The sequence below is a fragment of the Zalophus californianus genome, chromosome 7 (assembly GCF_009762305.2).
Source record: "Zalophus californianus isolate mZalCal1 chromosome 7, mZalCal1.pri.v2, whole genome shotgun sequence".
NCBI classification, from domain to species: Eukaryota; Metazoa; Chordata; class Mammalia; order Carnivora; family Otariidae; genus Zalophus; species Zalophus californianus.
In genome coordinates, this window is record NC_045601.1 from 44,307,286 (window position 1) to 44,327,008 (window position 19,723).

The 19,723-nt window shown below is 42.1% G+C and overlaps 1 protein-coding gene across 1 annotated transcript in view; it reads right to left on the reverse strand.

Annotated features, from left to right (window-relative positions):
* Positions 1 to 19,723, reverse strand: part of SLC35F1 (solute carrier family 35 member F1) — a 388,048-nt gene that overhangs the window by 3,160 nt on the left and 365,165 nt on the right. The window contains 4 exon segments of the mRNA XM_035728712.1: positions 1 to 73; positions 75 to 145; positions 148 to 171; positions 16,242 to 16,248. Coding sequence (XP_035584605.1) covers positions 1 to 73; positions 75 to 145; positions 148 to 171; positions 16,242 to 16,248 — 175 coding nt within the window.

Here is a 19,723-nt window from a genome sequence, read left to right on the forward strand (position 1 = left end):
TGGTGTAGGTGACTGAGGCTCCACCTGCGCTGTGGCCGGTAAGGTCCACGACGGGCCCGGAAGGATTGCGGAGACTGCTTGTACACTCGGGGGTCCTGGGCTACGGTATGTGGAGGTGGAGAGTAGAGCACCAGCCCGATGAGATGGTGAAGAAAGACAGGAGATACAGCCCTGGAAAACTGAAGGGAGCACGACAGCAAAGTCATTAGCAGTCAGAGCAGAGCAGCTCCCACGAGATAAGAGGCACCGAGGGACCCAGAGCAGAGCGTTTCCCAGCGGAGTTAGGCAGCGAGGCGAGCCAGCCAAAGCTCTTGTCGTGAAGTGAATGTTCTCTTCCTAAACGGCCTTGGCCTTATTGATTCTCCTATCTGTTGCCTCAGCTCTGTGGTGAACACAGAAGAACACTTAGGCTAATTGTCCCTAAAGTGCCAGTCTGAGGACCTGCTGTGGAGGGCTAGTTAAGCACAAATTAAAATACATCAAGTTAAAAGCAAAAAAAAAAAAAAAAAAAGTCTCCAATATCACTCAACAAAGAGTTGGTTGTTGTGGCTTCATTAAACCCCAGAAGAAATATAGATGTTTCCATTTAAGATGGTGATGAAGCCACAGACACCGAACCATGCCCTGACGCAGCTGCATCGGGCACTCTTGTTGTGTCTTCATCCGATCAGACACTATTTGTGTTTCCCCGTAGGAACTCTTACTGCCTTTTGTAACTATCTTTGCAAGAATAGATTATCCTTGGATCGAAAAAAAATAGTATAACATTCCATTCTGGCTCCACTAATCTGGTAACAACCAAACAGAGCTGTATATGTAGCATCCTGCTTCCTAAAGCATTTGCTTGACAATTCATAGAGATTGCTGGGGAGGGGGGGAGAAAATATGGGTTTAAACAAGTGCCTGTGAATTTATGTATGTTTTTGAAAAAACGACAACTTCTGGACCTTCTTGAGTAGTTACCCTGGAAGTTGTTCCTTGAGTAATTACTGCGCGAGGGGTGGGGGCAGAAAGGTAACAAACACAAGTGTTGCCATTTCTATTTCATTCATTCGTTCATTCATTTATTTGTTCACTCATTCAATGAATAGTTTCTTGTATGCCCTTCTACAGCAAACGTGGGACTGTTTATATATGGGGACAGAGAATGAGAACATACGGTCCGAGGGCTTAATCATCTCCGTGGGAGAGACAGAGGTACAGGTAGGACAAAATACAATGCACTCGGGAATGCCAAATCTCATTTTTAGCCCAGAGCTGGTTGTCCCAGTCTGGACCACATGCTGCATCGCCTGGAGCGACAGAAGACCAATTTGATTGGATTTTCTTATTTCATTTTCGTGCTCATACTCTAAGAGAACTAAAAACTGCTAAAAAGACAAGAATAGTTGGGCAGCTGGAGAGAAGAAACAGGAAGCGGATCCGGAGAGTTTATAAAGTAAGTTGCAAGGTGCTGTAAGGGTTCAAAGACAGCTACAGCAGACAAGTCATCCCCGAGGGGAAGAGCCCCTGCTACAGTGTTTTTTCCTTTTCTTCCTTCTTTGCCTCCTCCCTGCTACTGTTCCTCCTCTCCCTCCCCCTCTTCCCCGCCGCCTTCTCCCTCCCTCCTTCCTTCCACCCCCCTCCGTTTCTCTCTCTTCAGCAGCAGCAAGGTAGCTAAGACTAAAGACCATTTTCTGATTTTCCTTCTAGATCATTCCTCACTCCTTTCATATTTTATTCTTCATATTCAAACCATGTGAGACTCTTTCCTCAGGTGATTTATAGACTAGATTCGGCTTCTAACAGCTTCACTTGAATAACCTGAGACAACCAGTTCCGTTTTTCCCAATGAAAAGAGTGTGTTTTCATTCTGTGGCTCATGAATTTGTTGGTAAAATGAAATGCGAGGAGAAAAGACCACTCAGAACTGGTTGCAGGTGATGCAGAAAACCGATTTACCCCTCCCCTCCTTCCTGAAATTCTACATTCGGAGAAGCTGCAGTCATTACCTGAAACTCCGGTGAACGAAATGGGTTTGGTTCTCAACACTGTAATCATTTCAAATATCCTGTTAATAACTTTCGTTTTCAAACCACCACGGACGGGTCCCTGTGTAGGTGAAAGGCGTTGCTGGGCTCAGGTGTGAGCCGGGTTCCTGCTGCAGCGGGCCGGAGGCAGGGAGACTCCCACTGCCTTCCAACCACACGCTGGACTCAAATCCCAGCTCCCTTACTTTCTAGCTATCATTTTTGACAAGTATGCAACCTGCTCAGGTCCAACTTTCCTTGTCAGTGAAGTGAGGCTAATAATTGTTACCTATCCATACATAGGTAGCTATATAGAGAGGGGCTGTAAAGATTAAACTCGATAAAGCATGTAAAGCACTTATTCGATGCTTACCTTGCAACAAGCATTCAACTCCTATCACCTTTGTTGTCACGATTACTGTTTTGTCGTTTTTGTCTATAGCATTATCTTATAATGAGTAGTCATGTATGTAACACTCTTATGGAATCATTGATTAAATTGCCTGTTCTCCCTTAACTATGGGACTGACTGTGTCTTTCTTCATCAGTGTCAAGTGCAGAGCCTGGCCTATATAGTGTCAACATCTACTAAGTGTTCTTTTTCTTTGTATTTTGAATAAATGAATGAATCTAGTTTACAGAGAAGTTTCAGATTAAAGAAACAAAAAAGTAAACGTCAGCCTGTACCAGTGGCGTACTTTAAATTTTTTTAGCCTTAAACTTGATAATCCAGTGTCATTTCTCACACATACAATGCAAACAGAAACTCATTGAAAGGGAAGTCAGAGTACTGACCCTTAGTCATTAACTTCAAAAGTCATCTTCAAAGCTGGGGTCAGTCAGAGGAGAACAATAAACAACGAAGTGGGTGGGACGATGCAAGAGTCTGGGTTGAAGATGGGGCTACAGACCAGTGACTGACACAGATGTTTCATAAACTCGACGGACAGGACTTGGCAATGCGGGGAAGGGACAGGAAAGGATCTCATGTGGGGTATCCCGCAGAAAGGATGTGAAGGCCTCTCAATTTTCTGGTTTCAGTTCCCATAGGTCTGACTTGATCAAGATGACAAATATTTAAATATTCATCTCTGTAAAGCTAAGACCTTTGCCATGTATGAACAAATACCTGAATCATCCCTTTTTTGGACATAGAACCATCGGTAGTGGAATGATACATCCACACCCAGTGTTTTCCTGGACATAGCTCCAGAATGACAGCACATAATTTTACTTCCAATAAATTTCCATTTAATTCATGCAGGATTCATTCTAACATTGTTCAAATATAGATTAGCATGGGATTTTATATGACAGAGGCACCTTGGAAGTCACCCAAGAGTTTTTTATTCATAGATAGTAGACAAAGTCTTATTTAGCACACAAACCCAAAAGGGAACAGAAAGACATGAATTATGATTAATCTGGATAAATAATGACAGAAAGGTTTGATTTTCTTTTCCTCTTTTTGGATTGACAGAAAAAAGAAATTGAATCAGGATCTCTAATAAGATGATTCCTAGTTTTGGATGCTGCACTTAGCCTGATAGAGCATTCTTTAAAAAACAAATGAAGGGGGGTATTGGAGGGGGAGACGAACCATGAGAGACTATGGACTCTGAGGAAACAAACCGAGGGTTCTAGAGGGGAGGGGGTTGGGTGGATGGGTTAGCCTGGTGATGGGTATTAAAGAGGGCACGTATTGAATGGAGCACTGGGTGTTATACGCAAACAAATGAATCATGGAACACTACATCAAAAACTAATGATGTAATGTATGGTGATTAACATAACATAATAAAATTAAATTTAAAAATTCTGTATATTCTAGGCTGCTTAACTCATTTAGTGCAAAGAAATACTCATGCCTAGTTGCCTAAGCAAAGAACAAGGAGTGCCCTGGCCACTAGAGGAGGTCTGAAAGCCCTGTCCAAGTTCCACATGAGGCAAGGTTCAGGTGGAGCTTGCTGCCCCATTGAAGAGCACAGGCTGCTGCCGGAAGTGTACTCCTGGCGCCCCCAGTCAGCTGTAGGCCCATCAGAAGATGCTTTATGTCTGTGCTGGCGGACACACTCTGACCTGAGTTTATCCCACCTGGAACTTTGAGAAGCTGAGAAAGGTTTGCGCCGGCATTAAACACCACCGTGCTGCACACAATGTTTTACCTTTGCTGCTGTCTTTTTCCATCCTGATGGGTCTTCTATGCTAACAAGGTTAGAAAGCACTTCGTGGCACATAATGAGAATGCTTGTGTGTTGGCTTCAAGCAATGTGACGGGGACACGAGCCATTTGTCCAGAAAGGCGTGGCTAGACTGACGATAAGATGTACAAAGTTCCTCAACCTCCAGCTAAGGATTAAACCTAGCTCTAGCCAGCGGCGTCTCAATATGATTACTATTTAGCTAACGGGACATTCAGCACATCAGTTAAGGACAGAAAATATTTTCACTTGGCTTTGGTACTGAACATCTAAGCAGAGTTTTAATAAACTAATGACTTTAGTGAGTCTTAAGCCTATCCCAGTGGAAAACCACATGATTGAAAGCCATTCAAAGTACATTTATAAGTAAACCAACTAGAATAGGTAAGGAAGAAAGCAATTTTCAAGGGCATCTTTCCTTTCTTAGCTTGACCAAAAAGATGGCAGGGGTGAACAGAGAAGAACGTGGGCAATCCGCAGAAAGGCATAAGGGGTTTGAGGATGAAGTGACTTTGGGTTAAAGCTCTGTTTTTACTCATTTTATGTCCCAATCAGTTCTGTATGATGGGCTTCCTTTTTTCCTTCTTTCCTGGGGAGTGCACTCGTGGTGCATGCTTCTGTATAATACGGTTTTCTAAGACTCATGATGTCGGATTCTGGTCATTTTTGCTCAGTGACTGCACTGGGCCTCTTAATGATCAGAACAAATTTTTATTTAATACGTAATGCCAAGTTAAAAGACTCTTTTAGCTCTTAAAGGGAGATATATGGCAGTTCTATCTCCAGAAAAAAAAAAAAACAGAGTCAGTGGAAAAAAGAAACTATGTCGCTTGTGATATGTTGAAGAAAGATCTGGGAAGAAAGGAAGAGTAGCTGGTGAGGTTTCCTAGGAAACTGGGGTACAGGGGAATGAGATTTAGGTAAAGCTCCTGGAGTTATCTGACAAAAAAGGAGAAATTTAAATTTAGATCCAATTTCCATCTAACTGGAGAGCCAAGGACCTCAGAGGAAAATGCAATTGGAAGGAGGGAAAAAATAAGGTCAAATTAGAAAGAAAAAGAGATTATAGGTAAAGAAAGTTCCTCAACAGCCAGGAGGAAAGGGGACTGCATGGCTGGATAGCCAGAAAAGGAATAATTCTCTAATTAACCACCCAGCATGTAATCTTTCTCTCTCCATCTCTCTTTTTGTGTACACACACCACACACACACACACACACGCACGTGTACGTACACGCACCGCCCACACACCTGTGGGCCACGACTGCTGATCTGATAGGACCTGCTTTCTGAACTTGAGAGAAGCTGAGTGGGTGAGAGAACACCATCCCTGAACCTTCTCACGTGTGGTAGGTGAGCAGAGGACAACAGTTTCAAAACTTCATTGTTCCCAAGGCTATCTGTAAAGTGCGGAGGAAAGAACAGCAGTGTCCCAGGCCATGCCTCATCTGAAGGCGTTATTGCTAAAATGTAAAGAGACATGTTGTCTTGCCCCAGCAAAGGGGCTCTATTGGATGGCAAGGCGGCTGCTGCAAGAGGCATTCCATTTGGAAACTTGATAACGATAATCGTTGAAAGTGTTTTTGCACTGCATCAGGAAGCTGCTTAGAAATGAATTCAAGGACATTTCTAAGTGTTCTTATACATGCTTTTCACACACACACAAAGGAAAACAAAAGACATATGGCTACTATAATGATTTCCTTTCTTGTTCTTATTCGTTTATTCTTTTAAACAGACACAGATGTAATTAAACCTTTCCACATTTTTGACTCTTTAGCAGAAAATACCTAGAAGGGTAGAGGCTGGGAATTTGCAAACTAAGCAGTTGCTTCAAAGGTCACTGCAACCACGGGTAAGTAGAACAATAAAGGGCAGTAACTGGTCATTCCCAAGGTCAGACGGCACAGGCTGGTATGTGAGGTTCAAAGCTGTAGGGAAGAATTTCCATGCAGGGGAGACTGGTCTGGCAATTTCAGTAGCAAGTTATGCCTGGGAAAAATTAGACTTTTAATTAAGTTTGTGAAAACTCTCCTCAATGATCTACGATGTAAAATAGTGTACTTTCCCTTATGCTTCCATACTCTGTGATATAAAGTGCACACATAAAGGTAAATCAATTGGCACATCTAACCATGATTTCTAGACTGAGAACAAATAAATAAACCCATTCTGTTCCCAACAGAAAACCAGGTCATGCAGTTTGGAGGTCCTCGGTACCATAGTAATTTAAAGACTCATAAGGGACTAAGTAATGCAAAATGCCAGTTAAGAGTGAATCAATTAAACATAATGCTGCCGTAGTGGAATTTTTAAATCCAAATATTATGGGTTGATAAAATTGGCTTTTATAACTAAAAGGGGAACCCAAGAATTTGAGATGTGAATTGAAAAGTGAACCCTTTGGGCAACAACCAATCTGCCAGGTGTCCTGGGGTAGAAGGGAGAGAGGACAGCTCACCAGTGACAACCCATCCCTTAGCAGCTGGGTGTATCTCAGCAGGTTGTGGACCACAACCTTGAGCTTGGGAGTACAATGGTGTGGAGCAGAACAGGGGAGGCTGGTCCTTGCTGGGCAGGCTGTAAGCCATGGTCTGCTTGGGATCCCGTTAGGAGAGGCTCTCCCCTGGTCCTGATCTATTGCTGCAGGTTGGAGCCAATTGCTATTCAGGGCAAGGCAACGAGACAGACTTGGCTCCACAGAAATGCCAACATAAACAAGTTGCTGCTTGACCTCCTAAATTTGGCCTCTGCACTAAACTAACAAGATCATTTTTATTATTATTAAGAGTATTAAAAATGCAAAAGTTTGGCTCCTGAGTTTACTGAACTGGAAATAAATGGCCTGTAGAGGCCAGAGCTTTTTCAAATTCTTCTGAACTGCCTTATTGTTGTTCTGTCTCCTACACTTGCCTCCTTGTATTTCTTCTCCTCATCCCCCCCCCCTTTTTTTTTAAGAAAAAAGAAAAGGGCTAAATCTCTCTGGCTAAATATTGCAATATTTCTTTCTTCTAAGTCATAAGTCACAGCATGGGAAAATGTCAAATGTGAGCATGGCACACAATCTACCCACAAACACCAAAATCGGTTGTCTTCAGAGACCAACAGTACTGACCCCAATCCCTCCCTCCCTGTTCTTTCTCCAAAGGAGATAGAAAGTAATCCCAAATCCATGCTAGTCTCATCAAGACAGAAAATAAATCAATGAGTGCCTCAGTCAAAATGCCAAGTGGTCTCTATACTCAGAGAACAACTTTATCCTCCAAACAGCATGTTGTTAAGGAGAGAAGCAGCGAACAGGAGGGCCCTGACACTGTCGCAGGGCAAGGCTGGGCCCCCCACTGCAATCTTAGTTCGGTTTATGAGGCCTTCTGTTTGATTTGCAAAACCCAATTCATCTGGCAGTATAATTTGTGCAGCCGATCACCTCCAAGGCCAATGAGGGTTCTTTTATGGGCAAATATTCTTCCCCTGTAATTTCACACATGAGTATGGGAACAGGGAGCTAAAAATGGATTTCTGACATTATCTTTTATATGACAAACAGACATTTTCACTTGGGTTGATGAACTGATAGAACTCCTCATTCATGCAGATTTCTATTCTCCCCAGTCCGGCAAAAGCCCAGAACAGCCAAGCCAGGAGTGGAAGAAATGGGGCCTACTCTGTGGGAGTGTTTAATTATAGCTCAGTTACAACAAAGGCCATCAGATGGCTCATTTATGTCACCTTTCCGTGCTTCCTTCTTATCACTCGCCAAAAAAGGATTACATTTGCGTATGAGGGACGCTGAGAGTGGCCTTCACTCCCACGTTGGGACTCTTGCATCATCAATCTATTTTCCCTCCACACGACACCGAGGTGCACGCTGGGCTGCCGTGGTTTTGCAGGAGACTGAATGTTAAAGCCAGTGAATGATATTTAGTCTATAGACGTGGTAGCGTTGCGGCTCAACTTAAAGAATTCCTGTTCCTTTACACTGGAATCAAGAGGCGGAAATGGGTGTGGCACCATGCCCTATTTCCCCCAGCGAGTGACCCAGTAGTAAAATTTTTGTTCCTGTTAATGTATTGCTCTGTGGATCTAAAGTCTTAGTTCCAAAGGGAGGAATGTTTCAGGGCTGCCTGGATGGCTCAGTTGGTTAAGTTTCTCTTGATTTCGGCTCAGGTCATGATCTCAGGGTTGTGGGATCAAGCCGTGCATCAGGCTCTGCTCTTTGTGCAGAGTCTGCTTGAGATTTTCTCTCTTCCCTCTCCCCACTCACTCTGAGCACAGGCACTCTCTCTCTCTCTCAAATAAATAAAATCTCAAAAACAAAAACAAAAGGAGGAATGTTTCTACCAGGAGACACAACAATGATTCCACTGAACTGAAAGTGAAGATTGCCACTCAGCTGCTTTCGGCTTGTGCTTCTCAATGAACAAAGAAGGGAGGTTCTTGTCACTGTGCTGGCTGGGGGTGATTGATTGGGCTCCTACTTCATGATGGAGGTAAGGGATAACAGGTCTGGAATACAGGCGATCCCCAGGCATTCTTTAGTATGACCATGCTCTGTGACTATAGTCAATGGGAAACGTCAACAACCCAATCCAGGCAGAACTACTAATGGCTCAGACCCTTTAGGAATGAAGATTGGGTCACCCCACCCGCCCTGTCCGTCCCTCCTAGAGACAGAGTGTGTATGTGCGCGCACGTGCGCACACACACACACACACACACACATGAAACATATATGTATGAGACTTGATGCAGTGCTTGGCACAGAGAAAATGTTCAATAAATGTCGGCTATTGTTAGCTTTACATCACAAAGAGTAAATGCTAAAGCACGGAGAGATTTGAAAACTTTCCTTAATAGTTCTTTCTGAAAAGTTCAGCATGAATCAAACTGAACTGCAAATGCATTTATAGAATTGGCCACTTAAAAGAAGAGCACAGCAATCAATCCATCCAGAGCAGAAGGCTTTTTTGTCAATGCAAATAACAGACCCCTGGTTTATAGTTTGAACTTATTTTTATGTCGAGTTTCCTTACCATGATGCACGATTATGTAAGTCACAGGAATCCCCTTAAGTTTTTATTCTGCTTTACTTTATTAATTTAGAGCAACTACTCCCCGGCAGCACAAAACATCTTTGAGAATCCATGAATATAGTTAAGTTTAGCAATGCATTTTCTTCCTCGGCTGAAAAGTGGCCCTGCCACCCCCCCCCCGAAATACATCCATATTTGAATACCTGGAACTCTTGAATGTTAATTATTTCATTTGAAAAAGGGTCTTTGCAGATATGATTAAGTTAAACATTTTTAGATGACAGATTATCCTGGGTGACATAGACTGAACTGTGTCTACCCCACCCCCAAATATGTATTTTGAAGCTGTGACCCCCAATGTATCTTATATTTAGAGATGGGGCCTCCCTGGAAGTGATTAAGGTGAAATGAGGTCATAAAGGTGGATTGGGGTCCTCATGAGACGCCAGAGAGCTCTCTCTCCCACATCCCCCACCTCCTGTATGCACACAGAGAAAAGGCTAAGTGAGGACAGAGTGAGAAGGTAGCCATCTGCAAGCCAGGAAGAGAGCTCTTACCAGAAACTGAACCTTGCTGGCCTCTGATCTGGGACTTCTAGCCTCCAGGTGTGAGAAATAAATTTCTGCTGTTTAAGCCACCCAGCTTGTGGTATTTTGATATGGTAGCCTGAGCACAGACTAATATACCTAGGTTCAGGTGGGCCCTAAAGGCAATCACATGTATCTTATTAGAGGGAGGCAGAGGGAGATGGTAGACACATACAGAAGAAGGGTATGTGAAGATGGAGAAGAGGGAGATTGGAAGATGCTCTCCTTAAGGAATGGAGCGATACATGAGCCATAAGCCAAGGAATGCTGGCAGCCACAGCCGCTGGAAGAGGCCAGAACAGATTCTCCCCCAGAGACTCTGCATGGAGCACGTCTCTGCTGAATTCTGGCCTGGTATACCGTACATGCTGGATAGCTAGGTTGTGCGAGCATACCCGGAATGCCCCTGTTAATCACTATCCTGAAAATGTAGAGATCTTGTCCTCCTTCTGTATTCCCATCAGGCAGGATGCATAGCAGAGTGTGTTGTTCAGGGTTCAGGGTCAGGGGCGGCTCAGGGGGTGGCCAACCTGGAGTGTCTCCCTTGTAATGAAGAGTGTCCATGCGGCGGGTCTTGATTTTTTGGAAATGCTGGCCAGGCAAGGAGGGGAAGGGCTACTGAGGGTTGCAGGGTTAAGTTGCTATGATCTAAAAACTGGCTGCACGTAGATCCCAGCAGCAGATGCTCCCTTTGCATAAGTAAACCTACATCTTGATCGCTGCCCCTGGGTCTTTTCTTTGGTCTCATTGGACCATCACCCACCCTAGGCTGAGAGTCTGCTGGGGTGCAAACCAGTCCAAAACAGATTTTTGGACTTCTGGTCCTCAGAACTGTGAGAAAGTAAATTTCTGTTGTCTTAAGCCACCAAGTCTGTGGTAATCTGTTATAGCAGCTATATAGAACTAATAGACTCAACAATGAATTATTCATTCAATAACTGAGCTTAACTGTGAGCTCAGACCCTAGTTATCACCTCACTGTCCATCAGAAACACTAAGTTTCTACCATTTCCTGAGCTGGGGATACAGGGATAAATAAGATGGCTATAACTCCATTCTTAGATTCCAGTCTGTTGTGGGAGAGACTGAAAACAGTTGAAGGAATTAATCTGTAATATGATTTTGGGAAACATTATGAAGGAAACAGGCGGCAGGGTGACATGAGAGTTTGGTGGAAGCTACTTAGATAGTGAGGGGAAGTGTTCTTTACAGACGAAGCCCTGGGGTTGAGACCGAAGCAGCCATGGGAGGAGCTGGGAAAGAGCAGTCCAGGCAGAGGGCATCAAAAGCAAAAGTCCCAAGGAGGAAAGGGCATGGTTAGTTCTAGAACGGGAAGGGCAGCCAATGTTGCTGATGTCTAACACTTACTAGTAATTCATAGTTGAGTGCATCCTCTGTACTAGGCACTGTTTAATGGAATTTACACTATTCACCTTCTTAATATCTCATGAGGAAGCTACAATTATTTCCCCCTTTCTAAGAAGAAGATAGGGAAACACAGTATGGCGGGCAAGTGTTGAGAGTGGAGGCTGGAGCCATAAAAGCACTGGAAAGGTGTGTAGGCCATTACAGGTGAGCAAGGCATTTAAATTTTGCTCAAAATGCAATGAGAAAGAAGAGTGTTCAGCAGAAGAGAGTGTAATCTAATTGGTGTTTTAAATGGACCACTCTGGCTGCTGGTAGGTGATTAACTGTAGAGAGGAATAAGGGGAAGCAGGCCGACCAAGAGACTATTGTAATGGCCTAAATGAGAGATGATGGTGGTCTGAACTAAGATGATGGCAGGAGAAATAGGAAAGAATGCATTTTAGAGGAGGATCAACAGAGAGAAATTAAGACTGAATCTCAATGACTGAAGCTGACTGTTCTGAGGTATGTGATTCTTTTCTAAGCATTTCTCATGGTGCATTTACTCCGCTATTTTCACATACCATCTCCTTACACAGAGAGGATCTACACTTAACATCTTCTACAGTTGTGTTGTTGTAGGTGTAATTCCTGCCAACATTTAACCTATAAAGTTCTCCCATTTCTCCATTAGTCTCCATTCCTGAGAAGTATTCTGAGAACCGTATTTAGGAAAGCACAATTAATAACAATACTACTTAAGTATGATAATCTTAGCAAACAAAGCTACTGTCAACTTCATCCAAAGTATTTTCATCTCTTATCATTTTTTTAAAAAACCAACCCCTCTGAGAAGTATGAAAGGACTATGATGAATATCTTGGAGCTGAGGAAGCAGAAGGTGAGGCAGGTTCAGTAGAGTGCTTAGGGCACAGTCTTGTAGTGACAGTTGACCTAGTGCCTTGACCCTCCCAGGGCCTCCCACCTAATTCTCTTCCCATCTCCCAGTTGCTTCATTAGTTGCATTGCAACATAGTAATTCTTTTTGTTCTTCCATTCCTTATTTTCAAGCTTCTAAGAGCAGTCCATATCTCTATTGCACAGGGCAAGGACACAACTTTAATTCAACAGATCTTGCAACGATCTTAATGGATTATTGATGAAGATGGATGCTGTTCTTTCTCAATGCATAGAAATGAACAATCATCAAGAAATATTATCATGGCTGTGGGAGGGGGGAAACTTTGACAAAAAGAAAAATGAGTTCTCCTACAGCCATACTGGAATTCTTTATTTCCTTCTCTCACACGTACCTGGTAATGGCAGGAAAGACAGAAAAATGAAATAAATGGATGAGTAATTGATTGTAAAGAATATCATGATGTGACAGATGTCACAGGAGAAATCATTTTATGGTTTTAATAATTAATCAATTCTTTTTCTAAATAAAAATTTGGGTACCTGATGAATAGCTGCCACCTTTGCTTAAATAACCCTCAAGTCTCACTTCCCAATTCCAGAATATCACTAAGAAGTATTGGCCTTGGGCCCAGAATATTTGGTTATTCCATAATAAAATCTTACAACATCATTATCACTACATTCCACAGTATTGTCTAATCCTCAAAATCCATGGAGTGCTATCAAAAATGTGACAGACAGTCAACAACAGTTACTTTCTTATTCCCTCTTGAATTAAATTTTGTACTTGTTATAAAAATAAAATGATCTAATGTCTTAAGACTTAAAAACATTTGAACTTTGGGTTTGTTACTACCATATAAACATGTTTTTAAAAAATCAGAATTTAGAGGTGTCCCCTAAATTTGGCATCCATGAACCATCTATGATGTCTCTCTCTGTAATTTTGAGGGAGACGGGAACGGTGAGGTATCACCAAACTATAGAGATTGGTCACTTGAAATATCCTCCTTTACTGTCAAACTAGCTTGTGCGTATAAGGGCCTCTTTTCTCTGGACATGTGATTCTGGGAAAGTTAATTTGATAATATTATTGTCCTGATCTGATATTGCTGGTCCTTCTGAGGCACACTCTATGCATACGACTTTTGGAATTCACTCGATGTCTACAGATGCCTTTGCTCCATCCTGCTCTGTAAGTGATGACTTTAATATCCCTTCCCTTTTACATCTTTGCTCCGGGTTACGGCTTCGCATTGGCACCCCACTCATTCCTCTATGTAAAATGAAAACGATAAAGCAAAACACTGAAGACATTTCTCTGGACTGCACGCATGCCATGGATATCCTTATCACAAACCTAACAGATATGGCCTTCCACGCCACCAAGAACCAAAACAGAAGGCACATACAGCACGTATTCTAAAGTGAGGTAGAAATTATTACAATTAGCCATAAGAGCAAGTCTGTACATTTGAAGTGCAAAGAGATTTGTAACGTTTTGTGTAGAGCCTTCAGCAGTTTTACTAGTGACACACTTTGCAGAGGAAATGGCTGTTTCCTGGTGCTGAAGATTAGTGAAAAGTTTGCAAGGACAGGTGTAGTTTACATTGGGGGTCAGTTAGCTAACAAATCTGGCAGCTGTCTGGTTTTGTAAAGTTTTACTGGAAGAGAGCCATGTCCGTAGCAGCGCTGGGTAGCTGTGACAGAGGCTGCTTGGCTTGTAAAGCCTGAAGTATGTACCATCTGATCTCTTACAGACCAGTTTGCTGAACTCTGTGCACGTAGACACATCAATAATATAAATATAGACATGGAAATATAGTATGTGATAATGACTCAGTTCACAATTTCACTGTGGAATGACTTATGAATAATAAATCTGAATGTTAAATATGATTTTTCCTATGAATAGAATAAATTCCTCAGCAAGTTTTCCACCCCTGATGTGAGCACCACCCTCGCACTCCCCCACAATACTGTAATAGCTACTATGACATTGAACTGGTTTTTCTCTGAGCACTCCATCAGTTCAACCAAAGAATGAATCAAAGTAGTGGCTTGCTATTGTGGAATCTTTTTTTTTTTTTTTTTACTTTTCAGCTGGTCGCATCAACTTGAGATGTAAAGCGTCCTTATCAATCAACAGCTTTTTGCTTCTTATGTGAAAATTCCTAATGTTCAGCCTTGAAAACTGAAATTTAACCTTTAACGTTTCTTGTAGAGATAAGCCTTTCATTGAATAAATCATTGCCAAACACTTACTGTGCCAGGCACTGTACTAGATGTCAGGGATCCAGCAGAGAAGGAGACATGCTCTGCCTCTGTCATCCCGAGCTTACTACTTACTTCTTACATAAGGTCAGTCCTTTTATCTAAAGGTAAGACTGGTTAGTACACAAAGGAAATACCAAGGCAATCAATAACTGCTGACACAAATCTCCACAGAGCAATGGGAGGCAGCCTCTCTCCCGCACATTAATGTCTGGTTCTGTGCAGCATCAAGAAGGAACTGGATGTGAAAGCTCTCACCAAATTTACATTCAAGTTCAACTGAATGACCTTGCTAAATTTGAGATTCCATAGAATGGTTCACAATGTATTTATTCTTAAAATAAAACCACATCCCCCAAAAGACTTAAATGAGACAGAGACCAGGCCTGTGACTAAGTTAGTGCTTAGCAATATAATGAGCGAAGAGTTTTGGTTATGTGAAAATAATGAGGAAAACAGACACAAAGAAGCACCTTCCCTTTGTGCTCCTGTTTGTCCATTAAAACTGAGAATAAAGCATTTAGAACCTCCTAATCAGTGTTTGGGTGCAATTCGGTCCCACTTTTCAATGGCAGAGATATGTATTTAGACCCCTTTTGATTTGAGGGGATTGCTCGCTTTATATATTTTCAAAGTAAAAATAACTTTATTGTTTTATGATTATAAAAATAATATATGCATATTGTTTCACCAATACATAATTTACACAATACTTAAAAGGGTGCAGAACATAAAATATAAGCACTCTAAGTTCTACCCTCTTTAATAATGGCATTTGTTGAGCGTTCACTGTGCCAGACACTGTGGTAAGTGATTTACATTCCTATATTCATTTCTATACAGGAAGCCCTGATGCGGCTAGTTACACTGTATCTACTATTAGACCCCCACTTGCTGATGGAGAAATTACAGATGAGAGAAGTTAAGTAATTTCTGCACAAGGCTATATAACTGGTAGCATCAGGGGTTCCTGTACCGAATTCAGAGGTGCTGTAAACCTAGGCATAAACCCAGGATTTTTATTTTCACTGACCTCTAACTGACATTTAGCATTTCTTCATGATAAATGTAAGCGCTGAGCACCGTTAGTATTAGCAGTATCTTAGACTTTTAGCCAATAGAAATCACATATATTTTCATATCACATTACAATTGCTGCAGATCTTTCCAGGTCTGTACTCATCACTGTTTTGAAATGACAGTAGATATCCGGTGTGCTTCTAGATCCTGTGATTTGGATATTACTATATCATCCCATTTAAAAATATTTTGAAAACTTTATTTTAATATAATCAGCCTGCTTTGTAATGCTATGTATTTTATTTTAGACATTTAAAAACATTGTGAAAGGGATCTCTCTAGGCTTACCAGACCAACAAAGGGACCCATAGCACAGAAAAGCTAGGAACCCCTTGCTAGAGAGTGAGCTGAAATTAACACCCGGGGGGGGGGGGGGTCTGACTCTGGAGCTTAGACTCGCATGTGACAACTCTGCCATTCTGTCTGTCTTTGGACTCATGTTCACATTTTGGTGAATATACTTTCAGATCTCTAATTTGGAGAGAGTAGGTTGAGTGGTGATTAAGCAAACTCAGGAAAAAATGAAGGAAACATTCTCAGGAACAAAAACCCTTTCCTACTTCCTCATATTCTCAAGGAGGCAGGGTGCGAGAGGATTGGAATCCACCATTATCTGGGGCTCTTTAATGAACTGGGGGAGGGGGCAGTTCAAGGCCACCAAGGAATTGCACACCCAAGGGAGTGGGACAGGTCATAGACTAAGCTGACCTACAAGTGTAAAGACATCAGAGATATTCCCAAACAAGAAGAGCCAGAGATATGACACCTGTGGGCTCTTTTTGGGAAAACCCCCAAACTACTGAATGATAAAATCCAGTAACTCAAGAGATTGAAAAGGACTGGGGGCAATCCTCAATTTTTCAAAAAATAAAACAAATCCCAATAACTATAAAGTTCTGAGAAAAAGAAAATGTAACCTCGGAAAATTATCCTTTGAATACAAATACATTTAAGAAATGTTTTCAAGGAAGCAAAGACTTGGGAGATAACAGCCCCTCTGAACGTTTCTGGACAGACCCACCACCAGCCCGATGGCACTTTTCCAGTGACTATGAAGTCTTCCTTTCTTCAGGGCACTTGACTACCATCTGCGGGAAAATATTCCCTAAAGACGGGCAAATTGCACTGTGGACAGTCTGTACAACCATACATTACTTCCTGACAATGTATGAAACCCAGCCAAATAAGAGTAAAGCAAAATAAAGAATTCAGAAAAGAAGAACCTACATTTCAGGGAAATGGGCTTAAAACCCCTAGGGATTATATTGTTAAAAATTAACTATTAAAATCATTGATAATACGAAAACAGTACAAAGAAGTCAGGAAATAAGGGAGGGACGGTATTCCCTTTCATAGAAGGGAGTACATAAAAACTCTCAAAACTTTAAATAGTTGACAACAAGTCTTCCATCCATGGGAGCCCCTGAAGATGTGCAGAGTGGTGGCTCTGCTTCAGCCTTCATGTTTGAGCCAACCTTTGTTCTTTATCTCAGCAAGCTGATGCTCTGATTTCTGTGAGTTTGTGTCATTAACATTCTAGTCCATGGGAGACAGACACACATAGGTCTGGTGACAAAACTGGGTGTCTGAGTATGCAGGAGGGGCTGGGCTATGCACCTGGTGACAAACACATCCCATGCATTCTCCTGGGAGACAACTAGCTGGTTTTTCCTGGCCACACTCCAGGGCAACCACAAGCCTTTCCATTTGAAACTTCTGCAACTCCTCTAGCTCATTCCATTTTCTCTTACAGCTTGTCCTGATGATGTGAGTTCACAGTATTTGTTTGTGATGTGGAGTTTATGAATAGATTTACGTAAAAGGAGTTTTGACTTCTGGCCACCGGTCTGGACTTGCCTCACAGTTTATCCCCAATTTCTCTAATCCTTCCAAAACTTCTAGCAAATGGAAATTGCTAAGGTGGCAGAGACTGGCTATGTGTTCACTAAACCTATTTTCTTTTCTTCCTCTACAAACGACTTGACTACATTTCCCAGCCTCCCTGGCAATCAGGTGTGGCCATGTGCTGGAGTTCTGGCCAAAAGAACAAGGAGGAGGTTATGTATACTACTCTAGACACAGCCATAAAAGTCTCTAGGTTGTCTCAAAAGATAGTCCCTGCAAAGGACTCCAAAAACCTAGCTCAGGAGCTGGCAAATTTTTTCTTAAAGGGCTAGATAGTAAATATTTTAGGCACGTAGGTCACACAATTCTGTCACAACTACTCAAAGCTATTGCTGTAGAGCAACAGCAGCTGTGGTTAATATATAAAGAAATGGGCACAGGTGCACTCCAATAAAACTATATTCGACAAAAAAAGGGGCTGGCTCACAGATCACAGTTTGTTAATCCCTACCCGCGAGGATGGCAGAGCCACAAGATGGAAGGAGTCTGGGTTTCTGAATGGCTGCATGGGAAGCACTCTCTCCCACCCAGAGAAGCTAGCAACACTTACCCTAGCTAATTTAGAAAGATGGCCATCTTGGGACGCCTGGGTGGCTCAGTTGTTGGGTTTCCACCTTTGGCTCAGGTCATGATCCCAGGGTCCTGGGATTGAGCCCCACATCGGGCTCCCTGCTCCACAGGAAGCCTGATTCTCCCTCTCCTGCTCCCCCCTGCTTGTGTTCCTGCTCTTGTTATCTCTCTCTCTGTGTGTCAAATAAATAAATAAAATCTTTTAAAAAAAAAGAAAGAAAGAAAGATGGCGATCTCAAAAGACACTGTACTGACTTTTCAGGCAGGGGGAAACCAAGTTCAAACATTCATTGCTCTATCACCTCAGTATTTCATGTGAAATGCTTTGCGGCCTCAATGATGCCAATTTCTCCAATTCCCTACTCACCAGTGACAGTTTAAAAAATAAAAAAAAATGGGGCGGCTGGGTGGCTCAGTCGTTAAGTGTCTGCCTTCGGGTCAGGTCGTGATCCCAGGGTCCTGGGATGGATCCCTGCTCCACAGGGAGTCTGCTTCTCCCTCTCCCACTCCCCCTGCTTGTGTTCCCTCTCTTGCTGTGTCTCTCTCTGTCAAATAAATAAATAAAATCTTTTAAAAAAATAAAAAATATAAAGAGTCATAAAGGCTAAGTATTAATTTAAAAACCTTCCATTTATAATCATATTTTAGTACTATAAACTTAAAAATCATAGCCTTTGAAGATGCCATTCTTACAAAAAGAAATACAGCAAGCTGCTTATGAGGGTATTTTTGTAAGGAAGATGTGCACTATTGCTTTTATCCTCAGCGGCTGCCACAGGGCTGAGGCTGCCTGACCTGGCTTTTCAAGTGCAGTTCCATTACTCAAATTGCTCAGCACTGCAGAGGATCAACACGGTTGCTTGCCTCCAGATTCTGATCCACAGCTAATGAAAGATTCCACTGTTAACGCAATCTCTGCAAATTCTCTGGCATTGGCACTCAGATGTTCAGGATGCTTGAGATGGCTGGTCTATTCAAGTTTCATTGGTTTGGAATCTTAGCCTTTGCATTAATCCACCTGGTAATTTTGGGTGTTCTTGTCATCTTTATTTATAAATGAAAAGTTAAGCACCAAAACAGTGCCTGGCACATAGCAGGCATAGAATAAATAAATATTTGCTGAATGAAGTTCTTTTAAATTTTGTGTATAGTCATATGTTATTAAATTATCCCCCACATCCAGGGTATTAAACTTTTCTTGCCAAATTTCTTATAACAACAACAACAACAACAATAAGAACAACAAAACCAGTAAGAGAAACTGGCACATGTGGGATGAAATTTTTAGTGGCTGGCAGATGGGGTCAGGGAGGATCATGAGACTCTACACCTGTCCTCCGAGGATGTAATCTGGATTGCTAGAATAGGTAGTTGACAATGTAAGAAACTTTTATGATTATTTGTCAAAAACAACTCACAGCAATTATAAAAAATTTATCGGGTATAAAGATGAAGCCAAACCATGCAGCATGTTGTCTAATGAACACATACAGATGAAATTCTAAAAAATTCACATGAATCACATTACCCAGAATAGTTGAAGTAGACTCGTTGGACACAGGATTTTGAAATTTCTCTCTCCCTTTTTTTTTTTTTAAGATTTTTTATTTATTTATTTGACAGAGAAAGAGTTAGCGAGAGCAGGAACACAAGCAGGGGAGTGGGAGAGGGAGAAGCAGGCTTCCCGTGGAGCAGGGAGCCCAACGTGGGGCTCCATCCCAGGACCCTGGGATCATGACCTGAGCCGAAGGCAGACGCTTAACGACTGAGCCATCCGGGCGCCCCTCTCCCCTTTT